We start from the raw sequence: 18,847 nt of genomic DNA, 5'->3' as shown, positions 1-18,847 counted from the left end.
TAATTGAGCAGCTAAAAAGTAGCTCCTTGGATGTGGAACTGCCATTCCTCCTTTTCTTGTAGGTGATTGCAAAGTTTGCAGAGCAATCCTAGATACTCCCCCTTTCCATATAAGCTCTCGAAATAATACCTCCATTTTCCTAAACCACATTATGTCTACCCAAATCGGAGAGTTATGTAGCACATATAATAACTGAGGCATCCATACCATTTTAATCAAATTGCATCTCCCTGCATTCGATAATGGGAGTTTTTTCCAGATTTCGATTTTCTTTTTAAATTTAGCTATTAATGGGACCAAATTGTCACTTATATATTTATTAGGATCTCTTTGTATGTGTATCCCCAGGTATTTCATGCGCTCCACTACTTCCAGCTGCGCACCTGTCCCTGGGCTTTGGTCCCTACTTTCATCCAATGGCATAAGAGCTGATTTTTCCCAGTTTATCTCCAGGCCTGAGAACCTCCCGAAATCTGTAATCAATTTCATCCCTTGTCTGAGGGACTGCTCTGTGTCCCCCAGAAAGAGGAGAATATCGTCCGCATATAGCGCTATCCTCTCTTCCCTCGTCCTCCTTTGAAAACCGACCATATTCCTACTAGATCTAATTGCAATAGCTAAAGGTTCTATTGCCAGGGCAAAGATCAGGGGTGACAAAGGGCACCCCTGTCTTGTCCCCCTCTCTAGGAAAATCCTATCTGAATATTCATTATTAACCCTAATTCTAGCACTAGGGCCGTTATACAGGGTTTTTACCCATGCAATAAGGTTAGGGCCAAACCCAAATTCCTCCAGTACCCGCCAGATATAGGGCCATTCTAAACTATCGAAGGCTTTGATTACATCTAAAGCCATTATTGCCTTATTGCCATCATTCTCTATAGGTACCTGCATGTTAAGATATAATCTTCTTATGTTCGTGCTTGTAGTTCTACCTGGGATAAAACCTGTTTGGTCGGGGTGTATCAGCCTGGAAATAATTTTATTCAATCTAATGGCTAATACTTTAGCTAATATTTTAGCGTCCGCACAGAGAAGGGAAATGGGTCGATAGGACTGTGTTTCCAATGGGTCCTTCCCCTCCTTGTGTAAGACTATTATAGTTGCCTCAGTCATTGAAGTCGGCAATCTCCCCTCCTTTTTTGCCCAATTAAATACTTTAAGGAGCTCTGGAAGCAATATTTTACTGTAATATTTATAAGTTTCCACAGGAAGACCATCTGGTCCTGGGGATTTCTTATTGGCCATTTCTGCTACTGCGCACTGGATTTCCTCAATTGTTAATGGGGCTTCCATTATCTCACTCTCCTCCTTTGTTAGGGACGGCATTTTGATATTCGAAAAAAACCTATCCATATCCTCGCCAACCTCTGTCCCCCGAGAGGAATACAGTTTGGCATAGAATATCCTAAAGGTATCAGTAATCACTGAGCTCTGTGCTGATATTTCTCCTTTCTCAGTCCTTATCACTGGGACAGTGGATGGCGAGGAGTTACTTCTTACAATCTGTGCCAACATCCTTCCTACTTTTTCCCCCTCCCCATATTCCACTTGTTTCTGTAACAATCTTTTATTCTCTATTTTCCTAGTGACCACTACCTTGTGTTCTTGTTGTTTCTCTAACCATATTTTTTTTTTCTCTGGGGTGGGGTTTTCTATATATGCTCTCTCTGCTATTACTAAATCCCTTTTAACCCTATTCTCCCATTCATTAGATGTTTTCTTAACATTCGCTACCTGTTGAATAAGAATACCCCTAAGATAGGCCTTCAATGCGTCCCATATTACTCCTACTTCTGCAGACCCACTGATAAACTCCACAAACTCTGCCACTCTAAACAGCACCCTCTCGGGGTCTCCAATTAGCTCAAACCACACTGGATTCATACTCCACACTCTTGGGGGCTTTATCCCCCCTAGATTTACTGATACTGTCACTAGCGAGTGATCTGACACCCCTTAAACTATTTCCCTTACTACACGGCTTGCCTCCTCATTCCCAAGGACTAAATCTATCCTTGAGAGTGAGGAGTATGAGCTTGAGAAACATGAGTATTGCAACTGGTCCGGGTTACGCATTCTCCATATATCAAACAAGCCCCCCTCCAGCAAAAATCGAGCCAGCCGGGTCTCAGCCTCCGTTTGCATATATATTCCTGGCGGAAACCTATCCTGGCTTTTATTTATGACCTCGTTAAAGTCTCCCATTACTATAACAGGAATCCCCAATTTATCCGCTATAAATTCCATCAAACAGTATAAAACTTCCATCTTAAATGGAGGAGGAATGTAGACATTTGCAAAAACATACTCCTGATTTTCAATTACACAGTGTAAGAAGATAAACCGCCCTTCTTTATCTATATTGATCTGCCGACAGGAGAACGCAACCTCTCTCCTTACCAACACGGCCACTCCCCTCGAATAAGAGGTGTGGACTGAATGGTACTGGACTTGAAATTTCCTACTCTGACTTTTTAATATGGTTTCTTTAGTTAGGTGCGTCTCCTGTAGGCAGATCAATCCTACCCTACACCTTTCCAGGGTGTCAAACACTACTGCTCTTTTGGCAGAGGCTCCTAGCCCTCGGACATTCCAAGAGCCAATATTCAAAACTCTAGACTGCATAGACTGCATAACTCTAGGAAGTGCGGAAAAAGAGAAAAGAGGAGCGAAAAAAGAGTAAAACCTGAAGGCTCAACATTAGCATTTAAATTCCCTGAATTCCCTGACATTAAGCAGAAATAATCCCTGCTTCTCCCCCTATAGTTCATACCGAGAAGGAGAATGCACGGGGGGGGATGAAAAAAAGAAAGTGCAATCCCACTTAGTGAGTACTTTAATAAAATTATACAATCTTTTATACTTCCTAGTGTCAACCCTTCTCAGTCTCCCCTTGTGAGCATGAGATCCAAACCTTCTGTCTACACACACCATTACCCCGTGTTTACTCATTACTTTTAAATTATCATCTATAACTGTGCAAGTATTACCCTTTTTCCTTTCCTGAATTTTATATGCTTCCATTTTCCCTATTCCCTCCCCCCTACCCTCCCCGTACCTATCTAGGTTACCCCTAGGGGCTTTTTCCGTGACCACTACACTCCCACACACACCCTCATACTCCCCCCACCCCCCTCCTTCTCTCCTACTTCCGTCCCCACCCACCTCCCACTCCCCCCTAATACTCAACAACCTCCCCCTTTGACCCTCCCCTTTCTCATACATAAATTCTTACTATACTGTGTGCCATTCTCTACACCCTGACTTAAGTATATCAACTTCCCTTTCTTCATTTACAGTGCACCCGTTACACCCCCCCTTCGCTGATCTTCCCCTCTCCTGATAAGAGAGGGAGGGGAAAGGAGAGAAAAACAAAAAATAAAATAAGAAAATAAGAAAAAGGGCAAGGATGAATGAAAAAGGGGTCATACACATACATATATAAAAAAGAAAAACACATCACTTCTTCAATAACTGATCTCCCTTCTCCTGCATCCATGCTTCTACCCTTGCCGGAGTGTCAAAAAATAAGGTCTCTCCCAATGCTACTACCCGTAACCTTGACGGATAGAGCAGAGCATATATAACGTCCAATTTCTGAAGTCTACGCTTGACCTCTATAAACTCTGCTCTACGCCTCTGCAGATCAGGGGAAAAATCAGAATAAAACGAGACCTTGGCGCCCCTACAGATGACACTCCCCATCTCCCTGGCCCTCCGAAGCAAAACAACCTTATCCCGAAAATTCAAAAATTTGATTAATACAGATCTGGGCTGCCCTCCCCGATGCATGATTCTAAGCGGGACTCTATGTGCCCTTTCTATAGCAAATTGTGGGGAGAAAGTCTCTCTGCCAAACACTTCAACAAGCCATTTTTCCAGGAACTCAGCTGTATCAGAGCCTTCACACTTCTCGGGGAGGCCTACCAGTCTTATATTGTCCCTACGGAGTCTATTTTCCAATTCATCCAGTTTCCCTTCATATTTGCCCATCTGTATTTTTAAATCTTTAACCTCTTGGTTTAATGGATACACCTCATCTTCAATCTGAGAAATTCTACCTTCTGCTGCTGTTAATCGGTCAGCCGTTATCTGAAGCTCCTGCCGCATAAAGGCCAGCTCTTCTTTAATACTTCTAGTTTGATCACATAGCTCTAGTAATGACTGTTTACAAACATTAACTGCCCCCAGGACCTCCTTCAGCGTCGGTTCTTCTTCACCATCTATTGAGGGCACCTGCATGGGGATTATATCAGATCTTCCAGTTGCACTCGTGCTTTTGTTATTTGTATATTTTACACCTGCTTGTGTCGACTGCCCTTGACTCTTTCTATCCGTTGGAGGTTTCACTTGACTCCCCTGTCCCCCCTTAGTTGGCGTATTATCGGGAGTATGAGCATGAGCATATTTTTCCAACTTGGCTGCTGCTGAAATCCCAGCTGTTGTTGCACTGTACTGGGGGTCTTTTTCCTTATCTTTGTCCTTAGCCGATCTCAATGATTGTGCCCCAACATTTTCTTGCCTGGCATGCTCCTCCCCTCTCCTCCTTGTAGACATAATTCAGATCTGCAAGTGTCCCACAGGGACTCCCCTTTCCCCTTTATCTTGCACTTTACTTACTCTCAAAAAAAAAAAAAAAAAAAAAAGGGGGGGGGGGTAATTTTTCCTGGGCCAGGGCAAAAAAAAAGAGTTTTCACAAATTTCAGCTTCTCCACAGCTGCTCCACAATTTTAAGAATGGACCAATTCCTTTCTTTTGCTCCTCTTCACCCCCTTTTTCCAACAATTCCGAGAGACAGCAGCCGCTATGTTACCAAATATATGTATATATATATATTTCTTATTATTGAACTTTCCCCAAAGATAATGCAACATCCACAACGTCCCCCCCTTTACTTCTCCTATAATTCAATCAAGTTCAAAGAGCAGTGGTAAGGGATCTGGGTTTAGAAAATTGAATCAAATGTCTCTCCACAGTCCCTGTTTAATACTGTAACTGTGCCTTTAATTTTCTATGTGTGCGTTGTACCTGGCTGTTGCTGTGACACTCTTTCCAGTCTCAGTACTGCAGCTCCTCTTGAACGGATCACATGAGATCTAACCTCCGAGAGCTAAGAGTCCTCTCCTCCGCCCTCCGCACGCTGTCAGAGGAGGACTCGAGGGACCCCACCGCTCCACCGCGCGCCGCCGGCACACGCCACCGCTCTCACCAGGCGTCCGGCACCGGCCTCTGTTAGACTCCGCAGATCCTCCACAGGTACACGACCATAATCACTGCTTCTCCACTGGGGGAATCCGATGGGGGGGTACCGCGGACGCAGCCTCACATCAGCGTGCAGTGAGAGCACACATCTCCTCTCACTCCTCACTCCTCACACAACCCCACTGCCGCCATCACCATCCGGTCACGCCCCCCCCCCACTGGCTTATTTAACCTCTTCACGCCTACCTAACGCAAATATGCGGCCTTCGGCTTCCAGGGGTTGTATCGGGGTGATGCCGGTACCGCTTTTTTTAGAGCCAACAGTTGGCTTTCTTGTTATAACAACCGATGCGGCTAATCAGCTGCTCAGTTGTTATTACAAGCAGCAGGAGGGGACTACCCCCCTCGCTCCGCCTTCTGCAGCTTGGTTAGGCTCTCTATCGTCCCACCACCGGAGTCAGCTTTGATCGGGTCTCTGATCTAGTAACCCAGAAGCAATGTCATGACATCGCTTCCAGTTAACTGAAGCCTTAAAGGTACCAGATTTTAAAAAAGTGCCAGTATTCAAAACAGCCAAACTTAGCATGTTGAATGCTTTTAAGTGCAAAGGAGGGATTTGGGGTCTTATAGGCCCCAGATGCCTCCATAAATAGTACCTGTCACTGCCTATTACTATCACAAGAAATGTTTACATTCCTTTTGACAGCAATAAAAGTGATCAAAAAATAATAAAAATTAAAAGGACAATTTAAAAAAATAAATAAATAAGAAAACAAAAAATAATAATTTAAGCGCCCAATCCCTCCATGTTTGTGTGCAGAAGCGAAGGCATACGTAAATCGCACCTGCAAATGTAAACAGTGTTCAAACCACACATGTGAGGTATTGCTATGATCATTAGAGCGAGAGCAATAATTCCAGCACTAGATCTACTCTGTAACTCTAAGCTGGTCATCATTAAAAAAATGTAAAATGTCACCTATGGAGAATTTTAAGTACCATAGTTTGTCGCCATTCCATGAGTGTGCGCAATTTTAAAGCATGACATGTTTGGTATCTATTTACTCAGCGCAACATCATCTTTAACATTAAACCCCTTTCACATTGAGGTATTTTTCAGGCGCTTTTGGGCTAAAAATAGCGCCTGTAAAGTGGCTCCCCTGCAGTCTCAGTGTGAAAGCCCGAGTGCTTTCTCACTGAGGCGATGCGCTGGCAGGACATTAAAAAAACTCCTGCAAGCAGCATCATTGGAGCGGTGAAGGAGCAGTTTATACACCGCTCCTCCACTGCTCCTGCCCATTGAAATGAATGGGCAGCATCACCACAGCGGCACTTTGCAGATCATTCTAACCTTTTTCGCCTGCTAGCAGGGGTTAAAAGCGCCCCGCTAGCGGGCGAAAACCCTCCGCAAAAACAGCGGTGCTTTCCCGCCAACGCCCCAGTGTGAAAGGGGCCTTATATAAATATTTTTTCAAAAGAATTGCGTTCAAAAGACCACTGCACAAATTCAATGTTGCAATGACTGCCATTTTATTCTCTAGGGTTTCTGCTAAAAATATATATATAAAATGTTTGGGGCATCTAAGTAATTTTCTAGCAAAAAATACTGATTTTAACTTGTAAGCAACAAGTGTCAGAAAAAGGCTTAAGCGTGAAGGGGTTAAAAAGGTAGTAACAGGTCTATTGTCTATGTACATAAAGCATACGTAAACCCTCACCTTGAAAAAAACAAATAAAGCTTAAAATAGAAATGAAAGGCAAAACATTTGCATATAGATATAAAAAAATTATAAACACTTAATTCTTCTTTTTTTTTTTTTTTTTTTATAAATAATTACATACAATCTGATCTCAGCTGCATAAGAGCTGGGGAAGGAGAAGCAACAGTGCACTGATCTTTTGTGTCTATTCCCTATTGCAATAGTTACTAATTTGGAACCACTAATCAATATGAGGATAGGAGTTGCCTATCTATAAAATGGTCAGGTCAGGTTTACATACTATTTCATTTTAAGATGCAGTAATCCATAGAAGCAAATTGGTTTAATGTTTTACAGATGTGGGTACAGTAAACTGAAATCAGATTGGTTGTTATGAATTTCCTCACTTTGATTATGAAATAATTTGTGCAGACCTAAGTGTCCATATATTAATGATGCCATACGATTACAGAATTAAAATATTAACACCAGTTTTATATGAATATCTCAGAAAATGATCTTAGATGAGATTTATTCATGCTGCACTGAAGCCCATACTTGATTCTACCTTTTTGTATACTGGGCTCTTAATCTAAGGTGACAGTTGCGTTTTACTCAACTTGCAGTGAAAATTAATAGAACATGGGTGCAGGAAAAAGCACCACTATACATGTATCTATAAGAATGTTTGTGTTTGTAAATAAAATAACGTCTGGGTTGTTTAAGTATCTATAATACATCCAATCCAGATTGGAAGGCATTTTGTGTATAGATTTAATATAGCTATTTTCATGCAGTACTTGGTATGTTCCCAAACTTACTTGACGCAGTACATAAAGTGGTCCCTCCATCCCACTTTTTTTGTTTCACCAGATATTGTCTGCACCACTTCCAAGTTAAACCGAGTCTTGTTGTTCTGAAAGTACTGCATCAGACTGTTCACACAGCAGTCCGTCTCTGAGGGGTTGGAGGGGTTTAGGGGTGCATAGCAAACATCTTTCAGTGTCACATTTTTCTGATGCTTTTCTGACCACACCTACAAGGAAAATAAACAAGTAGTAGTATCTAAATTATACTCATATATTAAAATGTAATCCCGAGAACATTCAGCAGAAGGCACAACATTTTAGGTAGGGTTTTCCATTTTATTAAGCATTATAAAACACATAAACAATGTGCAAGCTACACACATATGATATAAGCCAAGCACAGATTCCAAACAACTATATTTTTAAAAACATAGCCTAAGCTAAATAGCATCTAGTCATGTATAACAGGTCATCATAGATAATACATGTAGAAAAGGTCATCAGAGACCATACATGTAGAATAGATCATTATAGACCTTAAATGTACAATAGGTCTTCACACTACCACCCCCCCCCATACCTGTCACACTACCTACCCACTTGCCACACTGCCCCCCCCCCGCCTGTCACACTGCCTCCCTCCCATCACACTGCCCCGCACCTGTTTCACTACCCCCCCACCTGTCACATTATCCCCCACCTGTCACACTGCCCCCAACCTGTCACACTGCCCCCAACCTGTCACACTACCCCCCTATCTGTCACACTGCCTCCCTCCCGTCACACTGCCCCCCACCTGTCATTGCTCCCCACCTGTCACACTGCTCCCCACCTGTCACACTACTCCGCACCTGTCACACTGCCCCCCCCCACATGTTGCACTGTCCCCCACCTGTCACACTGCCCCCCCACCTGTCACACTGTCCCCCACCTGTCACACTATCCCCCTACCGTCACACTGCCCCCCTCCGTCACACTACCCCCCACCTGTCGCACTGTCCCTCACCTGTCACAATGCCCCCCCACCTGTCACACTACCCTCCCACCTGTCACACTGCCCCCCCAAATGCCTCACTGTCCCCCATCTGTCACACTGCCCCCCACCTGTCACACTACCCTCCCACCTGGCATCACAATGTCCCTACCTGTCACACTGTCCCCTCTCGTCACAGATACCCCTGGGGTCTTTATCAGAATTGAGGGGTGGGGGTGATATATATGCTGATTTTATCAGATCATGGAAAATGGTCTTTATCATAATGGGAAATTGGGGGGGGGGGGATATCAAAATGGGAAATGAGCACTTTATTGGAGAACCAAACCAGAACCAAAGGACATTATATAGGTGATTTATAGGGCACAGGGAGGGCTATAAGTGATTTCACCCACAGATAGAGCACTGGGTCTGTGACTGTCCTGTACATCCGGGGTTAATGATCATCAATATCATTGATATTTTGATATTATAGAGGTGGCATGGCACCTACAGGACCAGACAGGGGACACCTCAGTCGGTGTGTCACTCACAGCCCAGAAAGGCACACAGATGAGCATTGAGCGCAGATTTTCCTTTTTTATTGGCACATTGGCTCCTGGTGGTTAACCCTTGAAAGTCCAGGGACTGTCCAGGGGACACAGACACCCCAACATTAGTCACTGGGGACTCAGAGAGTCTGTTAGCTATCATGAACATGTCTGGAGACCCTGTGCTGGGAAGAAAGGATTTGGTGGGATCTCATACTTTCTGGAAAATAAGCCTTATTCCATTTGTACTTAACCCCTTCAATCACCTCTTTCCTTGTCCTGTCACAGTAGCAGACTTTCAAGTTAGGAAATGTAAATTCACAATGATAATAACTCTGTTTTTTGCCTCTAATGCATTGTTATTTTCTGGATGGTGTTAAGAGTGTTATGAAGTGTCAGTTGAGGGGCGCAGGAAAATAACCATTTGCGGGTGTGATAAAATACTAACATCAGAAATATAGGTTTCACTAATTCAATGCTCATTGCTTGTTTTGTAACATTTGTTTGTCCAAAATGATTAAAGAAGCATAATTCTAGATGAAATTGAGGTTATTTTTCAAATGAAATTATAGGCTGAGAACAACTAAATATGCAATTGAAATACAAATATGAGAACTTTTTGCTGCTCGAAATTCAACAGCAGCAGCTGTTTGGTCAATAGAAAACTCCCAGTTTACTGATTGGATAATGAAGGAACAGCAGTACAGTTATGAGGTCATCTCTGTTTTCTCTCTGTTCACTCCTTCTATCAAAATGCTGTCTATGCTTCTGCCTAGGGGATTATAGGGTCTTATTTTAAGACCAAGCTAGTTGAGTGTAAATTTTTTATCTACCTGGGCTTTAGTTTTAATATAGTCAATTGCCCTATAATAGTAATACAGTAGAGTATATACAGGTTGAAATAGAAATTCTTGCATGGTGCATGCAGCCTCTATTTCTGGAACTGACTGAATTTGCATAAAGTGAATCCCTCTATTAGCCCTTGTACACACTGTCGGACATTCCGACGGAAAATGTCCGATCGAACCTTGTTGTCGGATAATCCGACTGTGTGTGGGCTCCAGCGGACTGTTTCCGTCAGAATATCCAACGGACAAAGTTTTAGAGCTGGGCTATAAAACTTTCCGACAACATGATTCGATTGGACTTTGTCCGATTGTGTGTAGAGAATTCCGATCGGACAAAGTGCCATGCATGCTCAGATCAAATTCCTAGACCAAAGCTATTGGCTACTAGCCTGAACGTAGTCCTGTCCTAACGAAATAACGTCATCACGTTACGCACGATCGGATTTTCCCACAACTTTGTCCGACCGTGTGTATGCAACACAAGTTTCGGACAAAATCCGTTGGACAAAATCCAATGGATTTTGTTGTCGGACTGTCCGACCGTGTGTACAAGGGCTTACATGTATCGCACTATATGGAGCTTTGAAGTTACTAAACTCCATAACTGCATGTTGAGATGGCGACCTAAACCATTGTATGCTAAAGGAAATTCCTTACTTTTGTTCGCTTTTGCTTTTCACTCAAATGTTGAGTCAGTTCAACATACACAATATTGTCAAAAGTATTGGGACATGTGCCTTTACACGCACATACTTTAATGGTATCCCAGTCTTAGTCTATAGGCTTCAATATTGAGTTGGCCCACCCTTTGCAGCTGTAACAGCTTCAACTCTTCTGGAAAGGCTGTCCAAAAGGTTTAGGTTAAGGAGTGTGTCTATGGGATGTTTGACTATTCTTCCAGAAGCACATTTTTGAGGCCAGGCACTGATGTTGGATGAAAAGGCCTGGCTCGCAGTCTCCGCTCTAATTTGAAAACAATGGGCCAGCGCTCCAAACCTACCTGTAAAGCGCCTGCAAAGCCCCGCTATTGGCCGATCAGCGCCGCTAAAACGACGGTAAAGCGCTGCTAAATATAGCACCGCTTTACCGCCAGCGTGCTGATTGCCCCAGTGTGAAAGTAGCCTTAGTGTATATAATTATTCACTATTGTTTAAGAATCAAAGTGAGAAGCAAGAAGCTACTGTTTATTCACTGCTACCAAACAATACAATAAGCTAATTAGCGAAACTATTGAGCAATGCATGTACGCTACCACTAGTTATATTAATTCAGTACTAATGATCATAAATTAATATCTCTATTGTTTAAATTGCAGACAAACCTCCCAGCCTCTAAGGACTATCCCTTTTTACATTTGCCTCAGTTCTCCCAAATCCCTTATCTTCTGTCTTACTCCATACCAAACCATATTTGGTTAACTGCATGCCCCAAAAGTAGTTTGGCTAAAAATGTGTATGGATCAGGAAGGTGGCATTAAAATGCTACCATCAATGTACGAAAACTGCTTGATGCATTAGTAAACAAAACAAAACCTCCAAAACTAGAATCATTACCATTGTGCTTAATTTTCTTAGCATTGTAATTTAGGTTGAACTCAGGGAAGTGGCCCAAAAAAACCCTAATCTGCCCCACTCCTGTTTTGCTCTTAAAGTGGAGGGCCACTTGAAAAAAAAAAATTGCATAAAAATGTTCCTAAAAAATTGGAGGAAAAAAAAATGTTTTTTTTTTTTAACTTACCAAAAATGCCTGTTGCTAGTCAGATCGTCCGATTCTGCCCCTTCATATTCTGCAGTGATCTTCAGTCTTCTCCTCCTCGCGTCATCTTCTAATGAATGGGGCACAGTGTGTTCTGGGAACTGTGTGTGTCCCACAACACAGCGTGCCTCATTCGCAAAGCGCTGCGTGACTCGCGCATGCGCAGTAGGAAACGGGCAGTGAATCCACTGTCTGTTTCCCTTAGTTGGAATGGTGCCGGGACCCGAGAGCCGAGGGATGGTCGGCCTCGGGCAGCCGACATTGCGGGCACCCAGGACAGGTAAGTGTCCTTGTTAAAAGTCAGCAGCTACAGTGTTTGTAGCTGCTGACTTTAAAATAAAAAAATTCCCAGCTGGCCCTCCCCTTTAAGTGCCTGCAGAAAGACTATAAATACCAAAAATTAAGATAGAATATGCTATGCATATTACTAGGTCTTCATTGCTGCACTATTTTTCCTGTTATCCACTGGTTCAAAGTCACCATAAAAGGTATTGCAGTAATGTTCTAAAATTAACAACCTGATTGTAATATAAATTCAATAAACAAAAGTGTTAAAAGATAATACAAACAACAAATTGATTTACTAAAACTGGAGCATGCAGAATCTGGCGCGGCTGTGCATAGAAACCAATCAGCTTCAGGCTTTTTTTTTCGTCAAAGCTTATCTCAACAAGCTGAAGTTAGAAGTTGATTCGCTACCATGCACATTTTCCAGTTTTAGTAAATCTCCTCCAATTTGTTTTATACAATACTTCAAGGATTAGGGTACCGGAAGAGAGATTCCAACATTTTAAATATTATTTATCACTGAAGTTCATGTAAAGCACTAAAACCCTACAGTAAATACAGTTTTAGGGGTGTATTTACTACATGTTAAAAAAGTCTTAGGGGATCTTAAATTGCAACAGTTTGCACTGATCTTACCGCAATGTTCTGCAGCTTGGTCTGAAGGTCCATCATCTCTAGAAGGATATCGGGAGAAAGGATTCTGCTGAAGTTCAGAGTGCCAAAAAAGAGAGAGTCATAGACATATGAAGAGCGATCGTTCACTGTGATGATTATCTGGTTAGTTCTAAAGAATGGTCCAAAATGTTTATCATGAAAGTCTTTCTCTTGTCTTGCCCTGCTATTTGGAGCAGACCACAGTTCCACTGGATCTGTAGTCAGCTTGATCAAGGCCATACCTGCTGAGAGTACCACAACTAGAACTAAAGAGACACAGATGACAGTCTTAGGGTAAGAAGCTATGATGGTGCCCCACCACTGGAATGTTTTCTCCATCGAATGGTTAGTCTTTAGGCTCACCTTTTCTGAGCAGTTCAAATCAGAATATTTGATCTGTGGTATTTCTTTCCTTTTCTTTTTTCCACATCTACTTATAGAACAGTCCATAATCAGGAACATGATAAAAAATAGGATCAAGATTCCACAAATGACACTGCTTATAATTAAGTAACCATCAATAGACCCTATCTGAAATGGGTCAGGTAGAGGCTCCGGTCCAGGGATTTTAGGGCATGCCTCTTTGCAGTCCTGGCAAGTGCAGGCATTCTCTGGCTCATTACCTGGGCCTTCACTGCAGCTCCATACTCTGCTCTCATGGACCTCCACGCCACCACCAACTTCAGTGTCATTTCCTATTAGTCTGAAGTCAATAGCTAAGGGTGCCAGTCCATTGCTGATATCCCCTTGGAAGTCTAACCAACGTTGAGCTGTGCAAAATTCTGCTCCATATTTCCCACACATGGCAGCAATGGCAAAACCCCCTGTGGAGGGCAATCGTACATTTTTACAGGAGTCAAAAGATTGTTCTGCAAAACTTTGCTTAAAGTAGCATTGGTAGGCCAGCACACCTTTCTCAGGCTTCCCATCTACTATGGTATCATTTACACGTGTGACATTGATGAATAAACTTTGATTTGGGCTGCAAATGTTCTGACAATAGATATTGGCAAAGTTTTCTGCACAAGACGGACATCGACTCAGAATAACTTTTGATAAAGCAAAGCTCTTCTGGACGCTCTGTAGCTGTTTGATAGAGCAGCAGGCATAAGTATTGTCATCCCCAGAGTAAAGCATCGGACAGATTTCCTTGAGAAGCAGTAGATGAGTTGAATTGAGCTTCTTAGCTTCACCGTTGTACAGACAGGGAATGATAGCTGGGATCAGGCTGTTGCTAACCTCGGGATTTAAGCCACATTCATCGTACAATGTGCAATACCCTTCTCTCTTTATTGTGATGTACCCTACAACCTGCAGAACAAAAATATATAGAAACAAAACCAGGCTTAGTAAACTGTGCAAGGATAGTGACATAGGAACAGCATGCTGTGAAGCAGTAGACTGAACAGTGGCACATAACAGACAGAAGTTGAAAAATCAACATGAATTTGTGATTGCAACTACGAGAGAGAAGAAGAATGCCTGCGACAGCAGAAGTAAACATAAGTCTATGAAAAATCTAAGAAAAAAATGCAAAATTTATACAAAAGTAAATTCCAGTTTATCTAAAGGCAATTTTATTTTTTCATTTTTTGGAGTAGGGGAGGTTTAAAATAACTGTCGGTTTTTGGTCATATGTGTCTCAGGAATTTTTTTTACTTCCTGCCCTGTAGACTCAATAGAAAGGGAGAGAATATCTTCCCAATGCGAGAGAAATCCTCTCTTATACAGTTGAAATTGGACAATGTTCCCATTGGACTATTTCCCTTCAATTCCTGTTCTGCTGGCAACTCAAAATGTTGTGTTTTCCCTTGCTTTTGTTCTCCATGCTTGAAACAATTAGAGGGAGAGTGATTCTCCCTACCAGGGACACAGACAGCAAAAAAAACTGATAACTCCCCACCACTCACTTAAAAACAGATTTGTATTTAGTCTAAATGACGTGTACTGTATATGGTCTAAACATGTTTATTGGGTTTTTCCAAACATTATTTGTCCTTCTATCCTGTCTTCACAGTGGTAGATTTATTGACTGTTTAGTCTCTTCTCTTTGAACAGCTAACTGTAAGGAAATTATACTGTAAACTCACTCTTGTACATATGGGGCTACATAGGTTTATATCAAATTGGACTTAGGATTCTTTAGACTAGTTACTAGGCAGCAAAAGCCAATAAATGAGGCATGGCCAGGCAACAAACACTCAATGGTAAGCCGAAAGCAAACAGAGGAACATGGAGTAATCTTTTGATGGGTTCACCACCAGTCCATCTCACTCTCGTGGTCTAACGTGGTCACCAGTCTATCTCACTCTCGTGGTCTAACGTGGTCACCAGTTTATCTCACTCTCATGGTCTAACGTGGTCACCAGTCCATCTCACTCTTATGGTCTAACTTAATGTTACAATGTTAAGTCCTCCTAACATATTACTCCAATGTCAAAAACGTAAACCTTAGGACATATTTTTTCCTGTGTTTGATATTCAGCTAAAGCAAATTTATTTGTTACCAAACTTTCAAAATATTTTTATTTTATTTTATTCTGGAGTATGGGAGTCCATACATCTGACCTAATCCTGCAAGCATTTGCCAATTCTCCAAAGAGCAGTGTTGGTCCATCATGGAAATACTGTATTGTACATATTAGTCTGGTTCTCGGAAGCTGTAGTAGCAGCTTATACTCTATATGCTCAATAAGCAAATATCTATAGGACTCATGCAATTAGTGGTTTAAGCCTGGGTTGACACTGATGTGATATTGCATGCCAAATCGGCGGCTATTGCCAGCAATAGCACTGTTCGAATCGGTGCAAAGCTGCAATTCCCAAAAGTAGTTTCTGTATTCATTTAGAGCGACTTCTGGTGCAATTTCAATAGACATCTGTACAGGAACACGCACAGATGTCTCTGCAATCACCCCTGAAGTCGGACTGACATACGGGTATGAAATTGTGCGAGTTCAGCTGAACTCATGCGATTTCAATCCTGCAAATAAGTTGAATCAGAATTGTCCCAATTTAGATCAATACAGGCAACAGAGTTGTCTGATTTTAAGAATGATTTTGATTGTGTGACGCTCAGCCAGAAATATACACCAAATGATGAAAGATTACTAACCTGAAGAGGTAACAGTGCTCCCAGGACTACTAGAGTAAGAAACGTGGGAAGCATCTTTCACCCCTCCAAAGAAGTTAAAGGGGCTGGGTAGCAGGGAGTCTGGTGATATCTCTGCCAGGAGCTGAGATGTTTTACTCCACATGCAGGACAAAGTAGTATTGATTTGTCTTTTTCTAGGTCTGCAGCCTGCACAGGAGCCAATCGGCAGTCGTAGACGTGATAAATCCTGCTTTTTATTAACCAGAAGAGGAGGGGTAGGGGACAGTCGGCTGCAGCATTCACTGACACACTCTGAGAGTGAAACTAAACAAACTACACTGAGCTCATCACAAAATCACTACAAAAAAGTGTGCCTTGGAGGAACTGAAACAAAAAAAATCCACAAATGGTCAAATTCAAATACCGTAAATATATTCACAGAGTAGATTATATCTAATTACAGCATTCAGTTTCATTAAAAAAGTTACCTACTTCTTGCAGTGGAATAAAAGACTTCAGCCAAAAAAATATATATATTCATACCCCTTGAAATATTACACATTTTGTCATGTTACCACCTAAAAAACGTAAATGTATTTTATTGGGATTTTATGTGATAGACCAGCACAAAGTGGCACATAATTGTGAAGTGGAAGGAAAATGATAAATGTTTTTCCAAATTATTTACAAATAAATATGTGAAAAGTGTGGCATGCATTTGTATTCAGCCCCTCTGAGTCAATACTTTTTAGAATCACCTTTCACTGCAATTACAGCTGCAAATCTTTTTGGGGATGTCTCTACCAGCTTTGCACATCTAGAGAGTGACATTTTTGCCCATTCCTCTTTGCAAAATAGCTCAGGCTCTGTCAGATTGGATGGAGAGCGTCTGTGAACACCAATTTTCAAGTCTTGCCACAGATTCTCAATTGGATTTAGGTCTGGACTTTGACTGGGCCATTCCAACACATGAATATGCTTTGATCTAAATTATTCCATTGTAGCTCTAGCTGTATGTTTAGAGTCGTTGTCCTGCTGGAAGGTGAACCTCTGCCCAATCTCAAGTCTTTTGAAGACTCTAACAGGTTTTCTTCTAAGATTGCCCTGTATTTGGCTCCATCCATCTTCTCATCAACTCTGACCAGCTTCCCTGTGAAGAAAAGCATTCCCACAACATGATGCTGCCACCACCATGTTTCATGATGGGGATGGTGTGTTCGGGTGATGTGTGGTGTTTTCCGCCACACATAACATTTTGCTTCTAGGCCAAAAAGTTCAATTTTGGTCTCATCTGACCAGAGTACCTTCTTCTACATGTTTGCTGTGTCCCCCACATGGCTTCTTGCAAACTGCACCCAGGACTTATTATGGCTTTCTCTCAACAATGGCTTTCTTCTTGTCACTCAAACAAGAGGAAAGGTCTGGTGTCACCAGTGACACACCTCCATCCCTAAATATAACAAGTATACAAAAAGTCGCCCTTCAACTTTAAATGAAGTGAGCACAGTTTGCCACTAAGTAACAGAAATACTTACAGTATAGGTATTTATTCAAGAATTGGTATACATACATGGATGATAAAAAGAGTAACTAAGCCAATAAAATTGCACATGCTAAAAATGCATTGATACTAATGTCACACAATATGTGCAGGCATCAGAAAACCAGACGCGTTTCACTAGACCATAGCTCGCTTCTTCAGGGGTAGATGCAGGTTTGATGTAGCTAAATGAACAGAGAGATGTGACACAGTGATGAATGTAAAGGCAATGGTAGAAGGGGTCAGAGGTTTCATAGTTTTCATAGTTTTTCATAGTTAGTAAGGTTGAATAAAGACACCAGTCCATCCAGTTCAACCTGAGTGAGTGTCTACAATTGTCCCTATCCCTGTACATTGCACACTCACATCAGTCCCTACCCTCAAGGAGCCCACAATCCAAGGTCCCCATTCATATACTAGGGCCAATTTTGGACACAAGCCAATTAACCTACCTGCATGTCTTTGGATTGTGGGAGGAAACCAGAGTAACCCACGCAGGCACAGGGAGAACATGCAAACTCCAGGCAGGTAGTGTCGTGGTTGGGATTCGAACTAGCAACCCTTCTTACTGCTAAGTGAGAGGTAAAAGACCCCATACTTAATATAGACAATAGACAAAGCCAAAGTGCCCATTGCTGGATTCCCAAAGAGCGGCAGCGGTAAGTGTGTGGCATGGGAGCTGAAGGGGAGAAGCCGAACATAGACACCACCAGGGAACAATCGGACAGCAGACATGGCATGGGTGGAAGTATGTGGCCCTTAAATGTCCCAATATGTAAACTGGTGGATATCAGCTGTAACACAAATCTATATATCAATAGATGCCAAACAATAGCAGAATGGACATAAATGTATCTAGTATATAGTATAGGTGTATATGTAAAAGCATATATGCTGTAACACAAGTATATGTGTCAAGTAGTGATGGACGAACTTCCGACGGGACGTTTCGCGAACGCGAAATGCGAACGGACCCAAACGTTCGCGAAACCGACCGTTCGCCGCGGGCCCCATTGACTTCAATGGGAGGCGAACTTTGCAAACCTTCATGTCGAATTTGCGGCCACGTGGTAATTATTAGGGGGTAAAACGTAGTCCCACCATCTGGACAATGACATAATACATGTATGAGGTGAATTTGGGATCGATAACTACAAGCATTTTTATTTTATTTGGGAAATTGTTCTAACAATTCAGGACTATGGAGCTAATGAAGGCAATGGAGGAGAGGGAAGGTCAGGGACCAGGGTAGGCAAAGAAGAGGGTGCAGGAGATGATCACCAGCAGCGTGACATACCGGAATGACACATGCACCGTGATAGAGGCATCTGACAGCAGCACCGTAATACAGAGCACTGACAGCAGCACCGTGACATACAGCGCTGACAGCAGCACCGTGACATACAGCGCTGACAGCAGCACCGTGACAT

At 42.3% G+C, this 18,847-nt stretch overlaps 1 protein-coding gene across 1 annotated transcript in view; it reads right to left on the bottom strand.

The window, feature by feature from the left end:
- Positions 1–16,056, bottom strand: part of NPC1L1 (NPC1 like intracellular cholesterol transporter 1) — a 67,511-nt gene extending 51,455 nt beyond the window's left edge. The window contains exons 1-3 of the mRNA XM_077469672.1: positions 15,899–16,056; positions 12,766–14,094; positions 7,727–7,941 (exon numbers count right to left, since the gene is read on the bottom strand). Coding sequence (XP_077325798.1) covers positions 7,727–7,941; positions 12,766–14,094; positions 15,899–15,952 — 1,598 coding nt within the window. The 5' untranslated portion in view covers positions 15,953–16,056. The remainder of the gene's footprint in view (positions 1–7,726; positions 7,942–12,765; positions 14,095–15,898) is intronic.
- Between the last annotated feature and the right edge of the window lie 2,791 nt (positions 16,057–18,847).

This window comes from Lithobates pipiens, unplaced genomic scaffold, assembly GCF_037356315.1.
Source record: "Lithobates pipiens isolate NorthernLeopardFrog02 unplaced genomic scaffold, aLitPip1_a1.2 Scaffold_8, whole genome shotgun sequence".
Classification (NCBI taxonomy): Eukaryota; Metazoa; Chordata; class Amphibia; order Anura; family Ranidae; genus Lithobates; species Lithobates pipiens.
Note: the sequence above shows the minus strand (reverse complement) of the source record. Positions and strands in the feature narration are given on the sequence as shown.